Below are 22,394 nucleotides of genomic sequence, written 5' to 3'. Positions count from 1 at the left end.
AGACCCAAGATCCATGAGTGGAAAAGATGAGTTGTCAGACCCCAAGTTGAACCTGTTCAGGCACAGAAAGAAAAAAACTATACTCTTCAACAGAAAAGGAAAGAAGGGAAGCAAAATTACAAGATGGCTAAGTAGGAAACCTCAACAGAATACTTAAGAAATGGAATATTCAACCACTTGTAGCCAACAGAAACCAGATTTGTAAATTTAAACAGTACTTGATCAAAGACAAATGTGTAACAAGTTAATCGTAACCACCCATAATGTATGTCTTTGAGAGCATTCAATCGTATGTTAAACTAAAGGGTAGATAGATATGCAGAAAAAACCCTGAACCCAACAGTGAAGCAAAATGGTGTGCTAGTCTCTTTCTGAGAGTATGCTAGTGTGATATTTACTCCATGTAATAAACTTGTAGGATCAAAAGGGAAAGTCATACACAAAAGGAAGGGACTTTAGAGTAAAGAGGCTGAAATAGTATTAAAAAAAGGCTACTCTCTCATTGAAATTATCTCCTGTGCTAGAAAACACAGGATTTATCATCCTCTCAAACCACCAGTACATGTCACTCCGTAAGGAAGGCCTGACCACGAGGCTAATGCTTTCTTGCAGCCCCTGTGGCTCCTGTGGTTGCAATTCTGTGACAAACGGGAGTTGCAGGTCTCTGAAGACTGAAGGGCCTGCTTTCATCTGCAAAACTGTGTCCTGTTCACCCCTCACCTCCGCAGAGCCTGGGCCTGTGACACAGGTCTGTTCTCAGCATTTCAGAGGTGGCAGGTCCTACAGAAATTCCTCCTCAGTGAGGAGTTTCACCTCTATGCATGTCATCCTCACGGTTAACCCTGTTGGTCTGCATATGAGGGGTGCCCAAAGAAGAGACAACAGCTGACCCCTTACTGGACAGCAGTTGCATCTTAACTGATGTTATTTCTCCTGGAATAATATATGTCAAAAGAGACTGTCCCAGACTAAACCATTATCCAGTATTACAAAACTCCAAAAGGCTTCACTTTGTTGTAAACGGAAGTGACAAGTACTTGGAGAAGTCATTTAATCATCTAAGCAAAGTTACAAATAGATACGGGTAAATAGGGTGAGTGGGATTTAAGACTTAAGCATGAATAATATTTACAGTAACTAAAGATAACATTGCCAATGTACCCACAAATAGAAGTATATATTTATATATTTATATATTGTAATTAATTAGATGCTCTATTAACAGAAAGAAAAACAAGACTACTACTGCTGTTGTTCATTTCTCACCTATCCTATTGTAAATGCCTTCAAAGGGACCAATTGGTGTATGGAAATCCAGAGCTATATCTGTTTCAGTGAAGTAACTGAGAGTGGCAAACCTCTGAAGAAGTTTAGAAGAGGACAGATAAAAACATTAGGAGGCCAGAACAAGGAACTCAAATCTCATGTAAGTCACAAAACAAAATTATACATCTGTGGTTTTTTATTTTCTTTTTTTTTTTTTCTTTTTTCCCTTTTGATGTCTACCTGGACAGAGGTTCCACTCAGCCTCAAAAGACAGACAGCAAAATTTAGATAGTTTTTTCTTCTAGAGATTCAAATATAAACTTCAAGTGCAATTCAAAATGCGAATTTTATACTACATACTTCTTTCTACAACAGAATTTATCTGCAGGTAGTTTAATCCAATTTGAAGAAATTCCTTCTTTGCTTGATTAAAGTTATTGTTGATGAAAAAGAAAAAGCTAGAAAGAATACTTTCTATCTCATGTAATTTCAAATGGGAAGTGAAGATACACTAGTGCAGACAGAAATTTGGATTTTTCAACTAGATGCACTTTGAATGCTTACATTATAGGTATTCTTCAATATACAACTGAAAACAAAGACTGCAAAAAAGAGCCTTCAAATTAGCAAATGTTTCTACTACAGAGGAAAGACAATATTTGACAGGAATGCAAAATAACCAACAATTGAATACCACTGGACTACTTGTATGGTCGTAGAAATCTGGAAACTTTTGATCGCAGTAGCTTTATAAATGATCTTGGAAACATCTCTTTTGACTCTTGTGCTGTGTACTTGAAATAGTTTTGTGGGTGTGCCAGTACATCAAAGAGAGCTTTAATCAGTTTCTTGTCCTGTGGGTGACAACATATATATTTGATAAAATTAGGGTCTGGATTTAGTGCCTGCACAGCTTTCAACATTAATGAACAACAATCAGGGTTTTTTTCAAAGCTTGATTCTGGGTACAGCATTGGAGGGCAACTACTCCATGTTGCTGTGGAGTTTTATACTGATACATCTTTCTGCTGTGCTGGATAGTTTTTTTGCAATTAGCATTCCTGGAAATCCCTGAGAGGGCAGCAGCTGGGTTAACCACAAACTGCTTGCAAAAGTTAGGCATTAGGACTGCAGACTGCCTCTGGCTGCCCTTCCAGCCTGCTCCATGCTGTTGTCCCTTCCCTCCCCAAGCAAGAGAGAAGGCTGGCCTTCCAGTGATGCTCAGCTCCTCTCCCGTACCTTGGTAAAGCCTTGGTTCAGAGCCTCAGCTGAGCCTGTGCCTGACCATATGTATCCACTGCAGCTGGGACCTCAGCAACCTCAAAGCTTTAGTGAAAGAAGACTGGCAGGGCTGGCCAGGGGAGCTGGCTGACACTCAGTTCCTGTCCTTCCAAGTTGGATATTTACATGGCTGAATTTTCCTACCTGAACAGCCTTTTTTCAATTTGAATTAGTTAATTGTTAGAGGTGGCAGCCTAGCAACCTTCCTCCACAATTCTCTCCAATGCATGGCTTGCACCTTTGGAAAACCATTTCATGGACAGCTTACAATGGGACATTATGGTTATGTCTTGTTGAGGCAGGTTGGTGATTGAGGCAAATACATTTCTTAAAGCACAGGAAATGCCAACTTAATGACTCATTTAAACACATGCCAGAAGGCAGGTCTTCAAACAATAGTTTCTTTATTCTTGGTTGACTAATTTTTCTAACATACAATCATATTAGCGTACCTTTACTTTAGCTCCTGATTCAGCAAAGGACTTAAGCATACGCTCAGCCCAGCTGAGCTACTGAGTCTATGCTCCTCCAAATACAGGCATAAACTTCAGAAGGCAGTGAATTTAATTTGAGGTCACACTAAAGCTTTAAATATTGTGACCCTGTCAGGGTAATGAGAAGTATCTTGGGAAAATATTTTGTAAAGGGAATTTTTGCTTAGCCTTGGATAAAACAGAACTTTCTCACCTTTAGAATTTCTTGATGATTTTCTGATGCATATAATCGTCCATCTCGAACAATGTCTTCTATTAGTTGTTGGTAATCCTCTGAAAAATAAAGATCAGATGAGTGCCTGTTTGTGACATCCTTTGGAAGGGTAATAGCCAGACATTAGTTAGCACTTCTCTTCAAGACAGTGGAAAAATTTAGTATCCAGTTAATTATTCCGTGTCTCTCAAGCTGCTGTAGTCTAATCTAAACACATTGAAATTTTTCACTGCTTTAGAACACTAATTTTGAATTACCCATATAAATACTAACAGCCCCAGAACACTACTCCCTTCAGATAATGTTTTATTATCTACGTTCTAGAGATGAAGAAACAGGACCAGGGATATAAAATAACTGTCAGAGGTTATATGTGAACTCAGCAGTACAGCCAGAAGCAGATCCAGATTTCTGCCCTGAGAACAGCTATCATTTTGATTCCAGAATGACCAACTTAATCCAGGTTTTCTCATCATTCACAAAATTTCACTGGTGTTTGGAAAAGAGAAGAACTAACAGCTGCCAAAGGTACCACAGAAAAGTCTTTGTTTCATTAAAAGAGAAATCATCCCAAAGTCCAAAATACACAGCTTAATACATAATTTATGTGACAAACCAGGGTGTTTTAAAATGTGGATTTATGAAAGTGGTTACTGAAAGGATATTTCTTTTTGTATCACTTTTTTTTTCTTTCTCAGTTGGACTTGTGATTTTATTAATTTATAATTTTCAAAACTGGCTGTGTTACCAATAGGATTGATGAAGGGGCTTCCCAAAATGCACAGAAAATGTTATTCTCATTATGCATACGATAAATGTCAATTAAAAAGAGTCTTATTTAATTCAGTGGCATATGGATTAAGCTTAAAGCATTCTGTGTAATGTGCTGTCCATCCTTAAAGTATTGGAAAAAGTAACAAAAATAGAAGTAGGTATTATTTCAAAGTCTTTGCAAATAGTTTTAATGTAATTCTCTGGACTAAGAATGAGTTACATCAAGCTCTTCCTCTTCCTCTCTCCCTGTAATCAGTGTATGAGATGTTCTACAAGACGATTTTCTGCAATTCAGATATAACACAAAGGTGGAAAACAATGCAATTCTCACCATCGTAAGTCACGTAGGGGACCTGAAATCCTTTGCCACTGTTTCCTTCATTTGACTTGAACTGAATCCAGAGTTTCCTTGATCTTGAGGTAAATGCAATAGGTCTCTCATAAGTCTGACATGTTTCATATGTAGTGATCGAAGTAGGAGAAGCTAGAAAGAAGGTTAAATAAATAAATGTTCTTTATAAAATAACTTTTTTGCACCCTTCTTGGGAAGTGACAAATGTCAAATTGACACTATGCTTCTCAGCTGACATTCAGAGCAGAAGCTTCTTGTGATAGAAGGGATAGAAGAATCTTGGAGATTCAGCAACAGATCAGCAGCAGCTGGATGCCTGAACAGGACTGAAGGAGGAGTGCATCTCATTGGCGCCTTATATTCAGAAGTTGTTGAATTAACTTCCTAAAGACACAACACATAGAATCATAGACTCATAGACTAGTTAGGGTTGGGAAGGACCTTAAGATCATCTAGTTCCAACCCCCCTGCCATGGGCAGGGACACCTCACACTAAACCATGTCACCCAAGGCTCTGTCCAACCTGGCCTTGAACACTGCCAGGGATGGAGCATTCACAACTTCCCCACTCCTCATAAAATTGGGAAGACTTTGGATTTCCTGTGGGTGTCAGGTGTATCAACCTGTGTCACTGCCCAGATTTAGCAGTAACTGCAGTGCACACATACTTGCAAAGGCTACGTTAGAGTACAGCTTGTACAGATAACACGAGATAGCTCTCCCAATATAACTTAGCATAGCTTTGTTGAGTTCAGTAATGGCAGTGATTTATCCCATGTCATAATTGGGCGAGACAGAAGCCCATTAACTGCTCCGTGATTCAGCCAAGACACTTCAATAATTAATATATGTCTGTTAATTTTTATTGATACACTGTTCTGTTTTAATTTGCTGTGCCAAGTTCATTCAACAATCCTTTTAAAAACGCTGGATAAATGAAGAGAGTTCTCCCTTCAGTATGAATTTTCCACTCAGCCAGTTTGCAGTAAATATTTCTATAGCCCATGTCTGGCAACTTACCACTTTTTCTCATTACTAAAACGTCACCACATTCATCTTCAATTGGGAGAAATATCTCAGGTACTACGATGAGTATTCTCCTCTTTGGGGGTGGGTTTATATTCCAAATGCATTCAACATTAGCTGGGTAGTCTCCAGGATAGTTGGGCGATTCAATGTAGCCAGTATAATCACCAAGTTCTCCTCCACAGTGCTGGTCTGTGGACAAACATGAATTAGCATTTGTTTTAGCCCATTAGCTAATTTGGGGTGTTCTTCTAGATCTGTCAAGAGCAAGTCTAAACTCCTCCTTGTGGCTTTAGAAATGCATACATTCTCCAACTGCCTCTTTGTTTATCATGGAGAGCCTTTAAAGGAATACTTGATCTGCAGGGCTGTTCCAACTGATTTGCAAAACCTTAATTTCCAGTGTATAGGCTGATTGAACACATCATCCAGGCTGCTTTAACACTTGATTAAGAAATGAACACAGGTAAGTGAACATGATACCACTGTGGAGGTTATCACAGAGTGGTTGCCACTGAGACCATCCTGAAATGCAGAAGGTATTCTGGTTTAACTTCATTTGGTTTTTAAGCTGATTTAGCTGAATGAGTGTGATGATCTTAATAGCCAACCTTATCTTAATTAAAGATTTGCCTGGCTTTATTTTAGATTAAACCAGTCAATAAAGAATCTCCACTGATGGGTCAGTTTCACTTTCTGAGTTTTCAAATCTCCTATTGAATTTGCCACAGAAGCCTGATTCGGTAAGTTACTTAAGCTTGATCTTTCCAGGCCTAGTCATAAAACTGGATACATGTTCAAATATTTTGCTTAATCCAAGCCTCAGAGATCATGCAAGATCAGAAACTGACTTGCAAACAGGGAATATCTAAGACAGCAAAGTGACAAGGGTGGTTTTATTTTATAGGAAAATCATCAAACTTTTCAAATCCCTTACAAATATCTAATACAGTTAAATTACATTAGAAACGATGAAGGGCTTCAAAGACACGTGGGACATAATCAGAATAAAAACTTATGACAGACTTGCACATGAATAGTTTGTTTAGATGATGCTACCTAATTATTATAGACACCTTCTCTTAAATTAGCATGGTAGAGATGAAAAAAATTGCTTGCCTAAAAGAATCAGTCATTCACAAAGATCAAACAAAATTGCACTGGAATCTTTGGGGATGTTTAAAATGGTAATTGAAGATAGGAGGCTGAGTACTGCAGAAATGCCTGCGAGAAGATTTCACTGTCATAAGCGATTAGCTGGTAGTTGCAGTATGCATGACCATCTCTCCCAGTATTTTATAATTATTATAAAATGGCAGTTGCTTTGATAGACGATACTGTGCTCTGCAGAGACATGGAGGAATATGCATCACTGCAAGATCCCTTACAAGATCTGGGACCCCAAAAGTTCTGTAACTTGCTGCTGGCACTGTGCCAAATTACATTAAAGCTCAACCAGTCATATGCATCAGGTGGTAGTTTTCCAGGCTTTTTTCTCATTGTTTTCCCAATTTTTACTATTCCTTCTGACAATAGGTGAACGCTAACTAGCAATTAGAGAATTGAAGTCCAGCCTGACAGCTGGAACCTTCAAGCTGCAGTTCACATCTGAAGATATGCGTCATCTCACAACTTGTATAAAAGTAACTTACTTTTGCAATGCGTAACATTAGTGGAACCATCAAAATCTGTACTTGTGTTCCCAGGGCAGGTGATGCAGTAGTTTTGACCAAACTCAGGCTGGTATGTTCCCACAGGGCATCGGATACATCTGTGTGTTGTGGAGTTGTAGTAGTGCCCAGGAGAACAATGAACTGTAAGGTATGAGATGCGTTATTTTCAGGAAGTAACGATCTTCAGTGCACAGAAAACTTTCTTCTACCCTGGATATATACCTCACAGTCCCAGTTCTGCAATATACTTACTAGGCCAGAAAAAGCAAAAGAAGACAACAGCTCCCTGTGTTTTGCATTACAAACGACCTTCTAACTAGAATTATGTTCCAAAGACTAGAGCTAAACCCTTACAAACTAGTAAACATGCTACATTTGTCTCTGCATTTAATACAGTGTTTTCCAATAAGTTTGTAATAAATGGAAGCTGATACGTATCTGCCTAAGCAATAAAAATGCCTTTCACACTAGCGGGAGAGATGTTTCTATCAGTGTCTGTTTGCCAGGGCCACCATGTCATTCCAGTAACTACACCAACATTCATTTGAACAGATTCCTTCTTCAGCCTTTGCACTGGAAGTTGACATTATAGAACACACAACGTGTTGCGTGCTTACAGTTTCTAGCCCATTAATAATCAGTCCTTCATGTAACTTCTGTAGTGTTTAGTTTTTCTCATTTGATAAATAAAAATATACAGGATGTGAAAGCTTAAGCATTATCTAATGCAAGTTTGTCTTATTTCTTGCCATGCAGTGGGGCTGATTCACTCAACAGTTGCCATGCTGACCCCATACCTGCCCATGGTAATTCCAAAGAAAGCTATAAAGCCAGTTCAGTCTCTGCAAACTCGGGAAATCATCCCTAGTTGACAGATTTCCCAACCATTTATTTTACTTATACACTGTGTTTTTACATGCAGTGACTGTGTTTGGTTTGGGACCTTTCAAAGCCCCTTGGTATTAAAGATTACAAATAGAAGGGCAAGCAGCAGGAATATGAATTATGGAAAGATTACAAATTTACCTTTGGTTTCACAGTCTTGAAAGGAAACAGCACCTTCATACTTGGTCACAAGCCCACCGCCACATGGAAAGCAGAGGGTCCTTCCTGGTTCAGGCTGGTATGTACCAAGAGGACAGACTCTACAAGGTTTAAAACCATCTGAAGAATAGTGCCCAGGAGAACACTGCCCTAGAAATTGAAAATGATCATCTGTATCAGTGAGCCAACTTTTCTGGACAAAGTATAAAACCCACCAGTAGTTAGCAAAGCTTCCTTTAACTTAAACACATGACAGCAAGACACCTGCGGATCAAATTCTACTCTTACCTGCTGGTTTTGTATTCTTCCTGTAGCTGCTTCCTAAAACCAGCACCAGTAAATACCACTGGTAGCTCTTTGCTACCTATGTTTCTGTTTGCCTTTTTTTTTGCTTTTTAGCAAGGGCTTTATAAAGACGTTAGAACTTTGTGCTTTCACCAAGTCTCTCATCTGAGAATTTTAAAGCACTTTGTAGGAAAAAATTAAATTTTGCACTATATCTGTGGAGCAAGTAATTGTGTGGGTTTTTTGTGTTTTTTTTTTGTTTTTTTTGTTTTTTTTTGTATCTCCATTTTATAGATATAGAAGCAGTAGATCATGGGATTTACCAGACTGGATGGGACCAGTCCAGCACCCTGTCTATGAGAACAGCTGACATCAGCAGCTTTCCAGGTAGCTGTGAAAACTAGTGCTTGTCAGAAGCTCTGGTCTGTGTAAAGCGAAGCACTTTGTGAATAAGTCTACTGAAAGATACAACCTGGTTTCCAGATTTGCTCTCCAAGCAGTTTCTGATAGGCATTTATTTGGTTTGGTTCTTGCTAGCTTAAGTACTTTACTCTTTGACAACTTTCCTGAGAATCAGGATGTCAAGTTTTTTAAGATTATGGCATTAATGCTCATCTTCATACCACTCCAGCCTGGGAGACCAGCACTTTGAGATGTATGGTGTTCCCCAAGGTTGCCTAATCCCAAGTTTGTAATTTAGCTTCCCTGAGAACTGAACAGCAGGTGGAAACAACTGGCTTGAAAATCTGAAAGTTCTGAGAGCTATAGTTGGGGTTGGGTTTTCTTAAGAACCCCAATACTTGCTGGGAGATAAATGCTGGGGCATCTAGTAACTGGGGTAACTTGCCACTTCAGATGAACTAGAACTATTGAACAAAAGCAAAGTTCAAGTTCTGTTCATACAAAAAGGTCAAACTGCTATGGACACCTGTGGGATTTAGTTGCGCTTCCATCCCAGCTGGCTGGAATATGACTGTACAAGCTGGCTATTGTGACACAGACCTCTGAGAAATACTATGATATTGAAGACAGTTCTGCTATTGTTTTTGTAGCAAGACTGACCCATCTGCTTTGGTCCAGTTTCTCACTGGGCTTTTAACATGAAGGCAGTTAATGAAGTGTGGATTTGGATCTTGATTTTAATGTGAACATTAAGCACCTGTGAGGTGTGGCTTACAGACATCCTTTTAAAGAAGAGGTACAGTTAGGTTTTAGAACTGCTAAATACCTGGTGCTTTCAACATGAATATGTCTCAGTCTTTACTTGTATATCAGAGTGAGATAACTTGCTCCCTTGCTTTCTGTATTGAAAACTCAAAAAAAAAAAAAAAAAAAAAGATCTCAGGGGATTTCTCTGAGAAATGCCCCAAATGGCTAGGTTTTCTATTCTGTTTGGCCTTGGACCTACATGGATGCCATGTAAATGAACTACCACAGCATGTTATTCACTTGCAGCTCCAACTCGGAGTTCTACACAGCAGGCACTTAAAACCTTTTTCCATACCTGTTGTATGTGCCTCACCTGTAGGGGTGAGGATTTCAGTCATACCTTATTTGTTACCACACAGGCATTACTGCTCCAGAAGATATGATGCAAAAATGCTGTTGCTTACATGTGGTGAGTGCATTTCTAACAATATCTCTGTTCATCAAAATACACTGTTTCATCACATATGCTGCCACATTTTATGGAGACATACTGATTTTGATAAAATCTTTGACAGGCAGGTTTATGAAGTGCAAAGCATATTGGACTTCTTCCCTTGCCACTTTCCGAGAAAGGGAAAAGCAGAGAGTTGAGCAGAAAACCAGACTGTTGTGATCTGACAGCAAACATTTTGAGACAGATCCACTCTGCAAAAATAATCAGATGGGTTTCTTTTTGTTGTTGTGCAGAACAGTAATTCAAACACAAGCCTTGAAACAAACCAGTCTTTTGCCTGCAGTTCACATGCCACTTTGGTCAGTATACTATAGTCAACTTTTGGAAACTCAGATTTGATTTTGGTAATCTGTTCTTGTTGGATTTTGGATAAATACAAATCAACATAACAAAGATGCACTGGCATTTCAACAATTTTCCTGTAGTAGCTCCTTCTTACAGCAAATCAGCAAAATCTACCATATGTTTGGACTGGAGACTCTAGAGTTATTTTTTATTCACTGGATGGGGAAAAAGTGGCAGTTTCTCAAGTGACATTCGTTGTATGTTCACTGTAGATATCCTTGAAGAAAGCATTAATGTAAATTGCATGAATGAATTTTAAAGTTAGAACTTGCATGGCAGATAGGACAGATTTCTTTCAAAGTCAAACTATCTGCTAAAAATTAGATTTTGCTCATTTGTAATGAAATAAGGTAAAGAAAATAATTAACAGTTGTGTCTTAAAACCTTATCTTGATCAAGTTATAACAGAAGCACAGCTCACTTCTGAGACCAGGTATTATCATAATTATAATCTCATTTATGCATCATGAAATAGAGTCAGAGATACTACATCACTTTCCAAAAGCTACAGTGAATTCAAGCAGCACTGAAACTTGCAGTCATTAGCTCTGAGTCCAGCTTATAAATCCTTGCAGCGTAACTATCTCAATATTAGGATTGCTGCTAATTAGACCAGGTAAACTGCATCTCATGCAAAACATTAATCAACAGGTTCATTAGACTCACCAATACCAGTCCAAAGTAATCCATCCCTTTGCCTCACAGTATACCTGACGAGTCCTTACAAGTTAAGGTATGGCCAGATTCCATACCTGACTTGAAGCAAAGTGCTTTGCTTGGCTTGCTCATTTCCATACCATAATTCACATTGCTGTAGCAGGTCCCATCTTCTTGTCAGCAATGTCAGTGGATTGAACAAGCCAAAACATTTGGCATGTTGCTTGTAAGTGCACAGAGATTTCTTCTGTTACCTTTACAAGACAGAAGTGTGGAAGGCTCTCCCCTCTTTTAGCCTCCATGCCTCACATGGTGTGTGGCAACACTAACCCTTTTATAATCAAATGAAACTTGCCTCCACATTCTGACACATTCCGGGCGCCCGCTACGCCCTGTCCATCATTACTTGGGCAGGGCTCACAGGTAAGTTGACCTTCTGTGTCTTGGTATGTTCCTGGTGAGCAAGGAACGCACTGATTATGTTCTCCGCTATAAAAGGTGCCCGTGCTGCAGGTAACTGAGAAAAGAAAAGGGGAATCTACATAAGGACTTCCATTTTGATCACATTATTTGCCTTCATATCAAACATTTAGAGAAGATGGATCTCTTTGGCCTCAGTATTACAGTGGCGTATATTTTCCATATGTTAGTCCAGGATCCTCACCTAATGTAAACAGGCCCATCTCCACTGTGGTCTAGGTCAGTTTACATCAGGGCTTGGTCCTTCTATTGTTTAAACTGTTAAATGGCATTGTACTGCATTGAAGTGTTCATCAGAAACATGTTGTTAATAAAGCTGATGCGGTCTAAAAACCTTGCAGTTTAATTAAAATAGCGGTGCACAACACATGGGAAGTGATGTGAATTTACATGTTGTTTTTATGGCAGATGACTACAAGAAGTCTGTCTCCTGAGGTCCAGTCTAGAGACTTCTCTGACGGCAATGTATCCCATGTAATTTTTTATGTCTCTTGACACTCAAATACCCCAACTGGAAAGTGTTTTAAATACAGATATGAATACACATGCTTTTCTTGCTGCAACAGGGCACATAACTCGATTAAACATTTTTCTCTGCTGGATATAGGTAGTTAAAATGTACAGGTATCTAGACACTAATAGCAACTCTTTCAATAGCTTCTAAATCACTGTTCCTCTGTAATGAAAACAGCCTCTGAACCAACTCATTAAAGGCACCTATCAGATCTGCACTCAACTATTTCTGTGTGCTTGTAAATAACTTGGTGTTTAAAAGCAGCTGGGAAAATAGATATGCTGATTTTGAAAAGATGATAGGAAACTTGCCATACTGAGAGCTGCCATTAATAGGTTTGCACTAGCACCTTGCCCCTAGTTACCTTTGCACTAGCACCTTTACCTCTAGTAAAGCACTAGAGCCTGATAATCTGGGAAAAGCTTAAAGAAATTAGGTATTTTGCATAAAGTTAAAACAGATTTTTTTTTTCTTTTTTTTTAATTAGACCTCTTGAGTGATAAATACAAATATATCCATGGGTCACAGATTACTTGGTGGTAAGGAGTGTGAGAGAGGTGACCATGGCATCTGGGTAAATACCATATTATTGTTCTACAGAATTGTAATTATGTTTTCATAAGATGCTGGGAGCAACTGAGAACTAATTGCCAACATTGTCTTGTGGTAGGCCTTGATACATACCAGCTGACAGCATGGGAATGTAGCCACAGACATGTTTCTTTTCTTTTCCTGCAACCATTTCATGAACTCCCTTCAAAGTCTTATTAACTGCCAGTGGTTCATGCATATATGTTGAGTGATACTGATTGAAATCATGTTATCTCACAGATTTCCTGCCTGGCTCACTAGGGACAAGCTCATTTTGGATTGCTTATTTTGGGGGATATGCTGAATAGGTTATTGGAACTTACCACATTTTCCATCCTGCAGCACTTGCCCTGTACTGCAAGCTTCATGCCCTTCAGTAGCTTTAGCTGGCTTCTGAGCCACTTCATATTCTGTCCCAGAAAACTGAATGTAAAATTGCTGTTTATTAATAGATTTCCTCAATGTTTTGATTGCAGTTTGCAGCTTCTGCTCCATCCTTTTCCGAACACAGTCAATGTTACAGGTGTCTAGATGGGAAATGATAACAAAACTAGAAGCAATTGAGATTCATGTTTAAAACAAGGTGCTTAACAAAAAGCTGAGCCTGCAACACACCATGACACCTCTATTTGTTTCACTGTCTTCTCTGTATCAATTGTAAAAGCAGCTGACTGTATTCAAAATCAGGCCTTTTAAAGGGATAAGACAGTAGCTGAGGTCCATCAAACTGAGTTTCATGGCCTTATAAGGGCACACTGAGTGCTGGCATCTTATTGTTAGCATTAAAAAATCGGGGTACACTGAGTGCATGCACAGGAAAAGGGCTGCAGCAAGCATCAATCTCTCTGTGTTGTACTTCCAGATAATGCTTTCAGTCTGCCACCACTACTGTTTCTGAATTTGATCTGCCCATGCTCTACTCATTTGATCAGGAATCCTTCACATTTCTCTAACAAAGAAAGGTACTTTCTGGCACGACTACTCTTTGAATCAGTTGCCTAGTGAGGTACCCCTCAGGGTTAACAAACCTACCTTTGAGGACTGATGTGTTTATAGAATTCAGCCCACATTTTCTTTGGCCGGATTTTATAGCATAATATTACAGCTCATGAATAACTTGAAGCAATTTTTTTTCTTTCTACAGTTTGTTATGAAAACATGAGTTTTCCAAATGTGTAATAAAAATGCTTGATTCTCAGACTGAAGTTTCAGCAACATATATTTTGGAGCCTATTTTTATCATTGTTGTTGCAGAACTTCTATCTAGTCCTTACATTCTCTGTGCATCAATTAGCACTTCTGTTTAAAGAAATCAAACTAAATTAAAGTACATGACTTAAGGCTTTGAAGGAATTTTGCTGCAGGTTCAATCTTTGTTCCTTCATCTTAATTTCATACCCGATTCCTTTCAATTAAATCTGTGAAAATATGAGTTTGGAAAGGCTGCTGAATGAAGCTTGTGCTAAAAAGTTTGCATGGTAGGTTGATGAAATAGCATCAAAGAGATTCTAACCACACACAAAGGAACTGAATTCTGATTTCTCTCCACAGACAGATCTTTCACAAACCTGAAACTTCTTCCGACTTCATCTCCACTTCAAACTCTGCGGTGATATGGGATACCTCTTTTGATGGGGACTTACGGCCTCGACGTTTTTTCTTAGAGGAATCACACTTGAGATTCACAAAGGTCACCTGGCAGTTGTCTGTACAAGGGAATTGACCTCCTTTGCATAAGAGAAGCAACACAGAAAAGAAATCAAGTAGCAAAGTAGCAAGTGACAGGCTAATAAGCGGTATCTCAGCTGGGTTATCATGAGTGCAGTGACAAGCTTCACAGCATTTCATGCACATTGTGAGACACCTCCTTCTCTGTGCAATTTTGGGTTTGTTAGTGACTGCAGGGTGTAAAAACACAGTGTGGTGGTGCTCAGCTGCACAGTGGTACCTCTAATGCATACAATTGCCTGTCCCTTTTCTGCATGAGACTTAGTTCTTTACAGAAATTTTCTAAGACCAACAGTACTATGTATTTGATGGTTGAACAAAGCAAGACAGTCAATTTTCATAAATTCATGAGAGTGGCAGGCCTAGGCCTCTAGAAAATACCAGCTGGTATTCTATCTCTTTCAGCAATCACCAGATATCAGAGGTTTTAAAACATTTGATTGGGAGGTTATGAAACTATATTGGAAGGCTTTATCTGAGGGGAAGTCACAGAATCATTTTGGTTGGAAAAGACCCTTAAGATCATTTAGTCCAACCATTAACCTAACACTGCCAAGTCCATCACTAAACCATGTCCCTAAGTGCCACATCTATACATCTTTTAAACACCCTCAGGGATGGGGACTCCACCACCTAATATCCAATCTAAACTTCCCCTGGCACAACTTGCGGCTGTTTCATCTTATCACAAGCAGAGGAACTGAATGCTGTTGCCAATTATGTGGAAAAGGCCATAATCCACTGGGGCATAATCACATGAGCATTCTTTCCCTATATAAAGAAATCTTAGTGAAAAACATCCTTTTTCTGATCGGCAATGGACCTTCCAGGTTAGGGAGAAATTTCTAGCAGTCAGGCCACCAGGAGGATTTCATTTCAAGCGTGTGGTTGTATTGTGTAATCTTTCTGTTAGACTCAAAAGTTTAGATGACATAATAAAACCAAAGCAAAGCAAAGGACAAGGATATGAATCCACAAAATACATTCCCATGGTGACTGCATGACTTTAAAAATGAGTCTGAAAATCAAATCTTATTAAAAGAAGAAAATCCCTAACGACAAGGTAAGCATCTTGACAACTGAGACTCGTTTTAAGTGGGTACTTGGAAAATTAGTCATAGATGTCTAGATTTCAGGGTAAAGATAAAATACGAGTCTATATTTAAAAAATCAAATCTTTAAACCATTAGTTTTTTTTTTTTAGGATACCTATTTTTTACTCTCCTCTGTTCAGGGCTCATATATGACTCCTCACTCTCTAGCAAAAGTGGTGGTGAGGCAGAGTCACAACAGTAGAAGTTTGCTGTATGCTGTTACGTTGCAATTACACTAATGCTGTGTATTAAAGTCTGGAAAATTTTGAATTAATATTAAATTTAAGTTAATTCCAAATACTTTTAAGCTGTGGAAATGCACAGCAGTAACACCCAAACACTCTTTAACTGTCCCTGTCATAGTATCAAGGGGATAGAGGACAAGAAATAAATGTCATGAAGATCTGTTCAATACACATAACTTTGCAAGTATCTTTCTTATCCAACTTCAAAAATGATGTTGGAAAACAATAAAACCACATGCCCAGTCATACTGAATTTTAAGAACATTTGATTACTTTGATTCATCCTCACACAAGCTTTTTTTAATTTCAGAGTTTTGGTAATTATGTCTAAATCTTTTAAATTTTTTTTCTAACATTATAACTACTCACTCCAACATAAGAAAAGATCTAAGGCTGCGTAGCACCAGAGCTGAATTATAACTTCACCTTTTAGGGCTTATCTTTGCTGCTGCAAATACTACAGATACTAATCCAGAATAAAGCAAATAAATAACATCTTTTGTTTTCTTTCATAAACCACACTTGGGAAAACTAAACCAAAGCAAACAGGCATTGTTTCACACAACTTCACACAGGTCACAGCTTTTTGCCTCAGGATATTTCTTCTATTACCAGTGCTAGAAAAAGGCTCAGCTGAATTCCAAACTCATGTACTTGTGAACAAAGATTTTTCAAAGCACCTGGTGACATTTCAATACTGTCAAATCCAAACCCAAGGCAATGTTCAGCTAGTGTGTGAACCTTGGCCTGAACTTAAATTCGGGTCCAAATATGACAAACGTTTTTTTTTCCTGTCTGCAGTATGAAAACAAAATAGGCAAACAAGCAAGCAAGCAAACGAAAAATTAGAGTGCTGTTTACATGTTAGAAGAAACCACATACCTAAACCAGCTTGCTTCCCAGAATCTTTTGTTTTTTCTTTGCTGCGAGGTCGTAAATGGCATTTTGCATCCTTAATTTTAAAACGAGCCTTCTGCTTGATTGGAGGGGCTAATGAATCTGTTGACGTAAAATATAAAAGCTATCATTTGGGATGCGATGAAATGAAATCTGAAACTCATTTTTAAAAACAGACTCAGAAGTCTTCTAGTGACAATGAAAAGACACAGCCCAAGAGTTACACACTTTGTACAAGAAGATCCATCTCTAGAAGTTAATTTTTTTTGCATAAGCACTTATTCTTGAGGCCATGAAGATCAATGAACTTGCTGGTGTCACACATGCACTGCACACAGGCTTCCCCTCCAGCAGGCCTGCACATCTTTGTGGAATTTGCGCCAATTTGTCTGTTGCTATGAAAAAGAGTAATTCCTGCCTTTTTTTTTCCTGACTCTGTCTGTGACTTCCCATGTTACTTGGCTGTGTTCTGCTCTTGGTAATACCAACCAGGAATAAGATTAATTTAAGGAAGCTACACTGTTGGCAGTTGAAAACCATCCAAAGGAAACATTTTTATTTGACTGTGGTCTATGGCTTGCAAGCTTTATTCTTCGGCTTTAAATCCAAGCCAGTTACGTCTTGTGACTTTAAAGGCTGTTATATAGCCGCGCACCACTTAGGAAATGTGGCTGCTGGCTGACTTCCTCACAGAGTCCATGGTGGAAAAGGCTGGACCTGGCCCATCACCTGCCAGCCGCTGTAGGCTGCCTATGGGACCTGGAGCAGGTGGAGAGGTGGCTGCAGGTAAGTGCTGCAGCGTGGGTCCCTCTTTCCTTGGGAGGGCTTTGCCAAACTAGGACTATAGAGGTAGCATGCGCCTGTGCCACAGGCAGACATATCTGCTGCCCTGTTACTGCACTCCTCAGCATCGCACCTCCTCACACATTACAAATATGTAAGAAAGACATGGTTAGAGATCTGGCAAACTGGAGAGAAGTACAGCAGATAATCATACATAAAGTGAGATGACACTTCCCACTGCTGGGTGCCGTTCAAGGTGCTTCTAATTTTGCCAGACCTCAACCATTTTGAGCTGAACTTTATTTTATGCTGAGTATCAGCTTTAAGACACATTTTGAAATGTCTCTGCAAACATAATCCAGCCATTTCTGAGAACAAGATAAATGAAACAGTATGTGCTCATAAAAGTCTCATAACCTTTTTATTGGGAATCCCCAGTAGGAGGATCTATGTTCCTAAGGAAGGGCTTTGCAGGCAAGGCTTGGAACCCGCAATAGCCTTCTGCTCTTGCGCTACTGATGGGCCCCTCTGGCTCACTTCCAAGCCTGGGAAGAAATGCCATTTTGATATGCTTGCTATTGCCTTGCTGAACTATGGATTCTATGTATCTGTCACTACTGAATACATCTCAAACCTCCACTACTCCTGTACTGATGTACCAACACATGCCACACCGGAAGGCAACTGTGTACCCTCCGGCCCTCAAGGAGAGGATGCAGAAAAGCAAGTGTGCACATGATGGAACACAGGATACCTTAATTCTGGTCTTGTGTAACTTGAGTGCTGTAGGTCTTGCAACCCCTAAATGGTCTGGAGGACCTCCATGTCCTACCTCCTGGACAGGCGAGCAGGAGAGCACCTACCTGCGCAGCTGGGCAGCGTTGCATTGCGTTTCTGCTGAGCTTTGCCTTGCTGGACAGGAACGCCACAGCTCAGCGTGTAGCTGTTCTCCGAATCTGCAGGGCAGAATGCAGTGTCAGCACGTGTGGCAACAGTCTCTCAAAGCATCTGCTCTCTCGTCACCCCCCCAGCATTAATCTTCGACAAACTGATTAATACTGCTAAATAAGGAGGCGTTTTAAGTGCTGAACTTGATTTCAAATAGCTGAAATAGCTTGCCAGAGGCTATGCGTCACTGTTGACTGCAAGTTCTGTTTCTTCCAGCACTGAAATGTTACATTTTATAAACAATTTGGCATGCGGTTAGCTGCAAATGATTCCATGCTGCCCAAGTAGAAAATAGTTTCTGTTTGTCCATGGCAGAGTCCTTGTGCTTTGATCATCTCTTTAATTTAAAAAATAAACCATGTACTTTCATAATAATTCTAGCTCCCGACTCTGACAGAACTTATTGGCAGAAACAAAACCTAATGTACTTAGAACCATAACAGGGTTAACATATTGCACAGATAAAACTGTGTATTGGTGCATACAAATTAGATAAATACATGGTTCCACTAATCCCCGCTAAACTGAAAATAAAGTGTGAACAGCTCTACTTCACATAATGCCAGGACTAATAGTCCTTAGACTATTAGTACAAAAAGTAGAAATATTCTTGTGGAAAATAATCCTTTGTCTGAACCAGAACATGCATGAAAAAGCAGTAGCAATCCCCTTCCCCACCTGCCCTGCAAAACTGTACATGAAAATTACCTGGAGCCAATGATACAAAGCAGGGAGAAGATGAAATGCATGAATTTCTATAAACAACACTCTGCTAAACTACTACCAGGAAAATGTATTAAAACTCAGCAACCACAGCAGATAATACTGAGAGATTCTTTTTGCTATATAGCCTCCTGAGACACATTTAGTTGCATCCATTTTGTATGAGACAGTAAGACTGTTTTAAAGGTGTCGATAGGTCATCCTTTGCTCCACTGTGCCCCTGGCTGAGCTGATAGAAGTTTTATGCCACCCCAGCTGGTCTGGGAGCCTGATCATGTGCTGTGGCAGCCACAGCATTAAATTTCCCAGTGTGTCCTACTGGTCCTTTCCTGCTCCTGCCTCAGAATGTGCTCACCAAGACGAGTTCCTCCCAGGGCACTCTCTGCTTTGGGACGTGTTTCTGCTCCTGCTCAATCACACAGTTACACGGTATTTCAGGCCATGATGCAAAGCTCATTTTAAAAAGATGCCTGGATGGGCACAGGGGACTTCACTCAAAGCTGAGAAACCTGGTACTGAAAATCAGCAGGAATCCACTGGAATCAACTGTCAATTTTTTTTCTCCCTCGCTTTTGACACAGCAGTTCAATACATTAAAATTTTTCTTTCGCACCTTGCTGGCTAAAGTAGACACATCTCAGGTTTTTGTTAGAAATTCCCCACCCCTCCAAATGACACCTCAAATTAAACAATGAAGAGCCAAAACTCTAATGTAAGTGGTAATCAGCTCTTCTATTTAGTGATGTACTTATCTGGCCCAGTTGAAGCTATAATGATGTTTTTGCTCATTTACAATTGTCCAGAACAAAAACTGAATGTAAGAACTGCAAACACATTGGCAGAGGAAAATCATCAAGTCACATTCTATACTTAGGAGCACAAACGTTTTGTACAAACCTGGAACAAAAAGAGTATTGGATGGGCAGGACAGGAAGCAGCTTTCTATGCCTCCTGTCTTACTACACACTAGCTGAGCCTTGGGAGCTGGTTTGGCATTCGGGAGACATTTCACCATCTCTGAGGAGAGAAAAAAGAGAAATGAAAAAAAAATCAGACACTACCCAACCCAGATCCGTGTGCATCCACTTGCGTACAGTGCTGAGGAAAGGAAAGTGGAAACAAAGCAAAATCACAAGCTCAGTTACGGAGAAAGTATCTGGATCTTCAGCTTAGACTTGAGAATTAGAATCCTTCACAGTTTTTGACCTAAACTCTTGATCAATCTTTCCCTCCTATCCTTCACTTAAGGACTGTTCAGGTCCAAGATCTGCACTCTGGAAGGCAGGTATCTCTAAGTACAAGGACAATTCTGTGTGCATATCTTGATCTCAGAAGCAACAGGTAATATTAATGACCTGAGATGTCCTTTCCTCCCTTTTGGAGGCAACAGCTCTCTGATTTAACAGGCCAACTACCAACCACACACAGGAGTCACCCTCACAAGGATCTGTTTATTTAGATGACTGCAAAAGTGGTATTTTCCACTTCTCTGACTCTCAAAGACTTTCTACTTTTAGCTCCATGCTGTAGCCTCTGGAAGTATAAAGCTTCCCAGCCAGGCAGGCATGAGGCAGGAGATTCTGGGATGGAGATTGGTAGTCCCACCAGTCCTTTCAGCCACTGCTGAAATGCTGCAAGCAGTGATAGAAGAGACAGTGACACACAGAGACATCAGCCACTTCTCATCAACATTCACCACATGAGGCACGTTGGAGTTTCTGCAATGGAAATACCCAGCTTCTTCTCTTGGCTTCATGGCAGGATGAAGACAGAGTATCCTGCAGGTCTCAAACTGCTCTTATTTGGGTAAGGGACTGTTTTAGCTGAAACTACAGAAAGTTGTAATAAATTGTTGGACCAGTCTCTATACTTCACCCTGAGATGATGGTATGCCACTAAGAATTATAATCCTTTACTTATTTTGACATCTTTTGGGACTGAATTGTTACTTAAGTACATTCTGCTCCACACAAATGATGAGGTTCCTTCAGCCGGCAGGTGCCATCGCTACTGGCACTGAGGCACTTCCCTCCTTTCCGCCAGAGATTTAATCTCTGCACTGACTGTAGGCCAAGTGTAGCTGGGCACAGCTTCAAGCAGGTATTTCACACTGCATCAGCTGGTTAAACCTCAGCTAGTTGTCTGTAAAACAGTTCTTGCTTCAGCCCCCTCAGCCTGTTCAGGTATATATGCTTTTTCCCTGACTGTTCCTTGCTGCTTCTTCCAAACATGGTCACCTTACAAGATGGACGTGGCTGACTCTTGTTTTGCTCATGGCTGACTGTGCTACTGAAAATGTCATTTTTCCTGTCAGCTTACCACTGAACCGCACCAAGGGAGACCAAAGCTGCAGCAGCCAGACTGGCTTGGATCTGCCAGCATTTGGGAAAAGCCCAGTAAAGCTGGGATAAAACAGGGCAATTCAAGTGTGGTAGCTGTAATGAGCCTTGCCTGGTTTGGCTTGAGTGCAGAGGACGGGTCCCAGCAGCCACCAGCTGGCTCACATCCCTGGCCTCACTGGTTAAGTATAAATACATACAAGTCCCTTAAACACACCTGATCTTCACATCTTTAATACAGGAATAATCATCCTCCACTTACTTCCCTCCTAAGGTCTTTTATGTGGCTTTGGTGACGGTTTTAAAGTATTTGTTTCTTTGCACTGAGGAAACAATACAAGCACAAAGTGTCATTGCTGAGCAAAAGAGGATTTTTTTTAACTGCAAATATCTCCAAATCATGTGGCATTCAGGATCACTAAATATCATTCTACTTCTTTTTTGTGCTTTTATAACAATATAGAATGCAGTTGCCTCTAAACAATGATGGTAATAAAGGCAAGTGATCAGCAGGGAGATGACACTCATTTTAAGCCTCATTGAATTCATCAAATAAAACAGTGTATACCAATAGAGAAGTGTTCTATTTTCTATCTTCTGAGTATTACAAATAATGAAGAGAAATTTACAACTAGGAAAATATTTTCAACCAGCCTCTTACCATGGGAACAGCATTCTTAGCAGGCTGAAAGGGAATATAGCACAAAACTTTTGTCTAACTGTGAGGTCTAACTATATAGCAGACCTCAAAAAACTGCAGTCCCTGCTGTTAATTTACAAACTCATTTCCAGAGGAGTAACTGGTACATTGCAAGAGAGACCTGTTGGATAACTAAAACCCACCAATGTTAATCATTTCTTATGCCTACAGAACTTCATTCTCTATATAATAGCGAAGGTTAATATAGATAAAGCTAAGCAGGAAAAATGAAGTACACAGTTGTGGTTAGGAGACAAGTCAATGGCAAAGGCTGAAAC

General features: G+C 39.8%; 1 protein-coding gene across 5 annotated transcripts in view; it reads right to left on the bottom strand.

Annotated features, from left to right (window-relative positions):
• Positions 1–1,836: 1,836 nt before the first annotated feature.
• Positions 1,837–22,394, bottom strand: part of SCUBE1 (signal peptide, CUB domain and EGF like domain containing 1) — a 206,996-nt gene continuing 186,438 nt past the window's right edge. For 4 of the 5 annotated variants that reach the window (XM_061472074.1, XM_061472075.1, XM_061472078.1 and 1 more), the window contains 12 exons: positions 19,975–20,094; positions 18,270–18,362; positions 16,609–16,725; positions 14,228–14,386; positions 12,983–13,186; positions 11,430–11,591; positions 8,107–8,274; positions 7,060–7,221; positions 5,402–5,599; positions 4,361–4,513; positions 3,235–3,314; positions 1,837–2,120 (listed from right to left, as the gene is read on the bottom strand). In XM_061472074.1, coding sequence (XP_061328058.1) covers positions 1,968–2,120; positions 3,235–3,314; positions 4,361–4,513; positions 5,402–5,599; positions 7,060–7,221; positions 8,107–8,274; positions 11,430–11,591; positions 12,983–13,186; positions 14,228–14,386; positions 16,609–16,725; positions 18,270–18,362; positions 19,975–20,094 — 1,769 coding nt within the window. In that variant the 3' untranslated portion in view covers positions 1,837–1,967. The remainder of the gene's footprint in view (positions 2,121–3,234; positions 3,315–4,360; positions 4,514–5,401; positions 5,600–7,059; positions 7,222–8,106; positions 8,275–11,429; positions 11,592–12,982; positions 13,187–14,227; positions 14,387–16,608; positions 16,726–18,269; positions 18,363–19,974; positions 20,095–22,394) is intronic. The other variant, XM_061472077.1, reaches the window with a different exon arrangement.

This window comes from Pezoporus flaviventris, unplaced genomic scaffold (assembly GCF_033815535.1).
Source record: "Pezoporus flaviventris isolate CSIRO_AGI_PZ_B2104156 unplaced genomic scaffold, CSIRO_AGI_Pfla_v1 ptg000070l, whole genome shotgun sequence".
NCBI classification, from domain to species: domain Eukaryota; kingdom Metazoa; phylum Chordata; class Aves; order Psittaciformes; family Psittacidae; genus Pezoporus; species Pezoporus flaviventris.
This window is presented reverse-complemented; position numbering and strand designations above follow the sequence as displayed.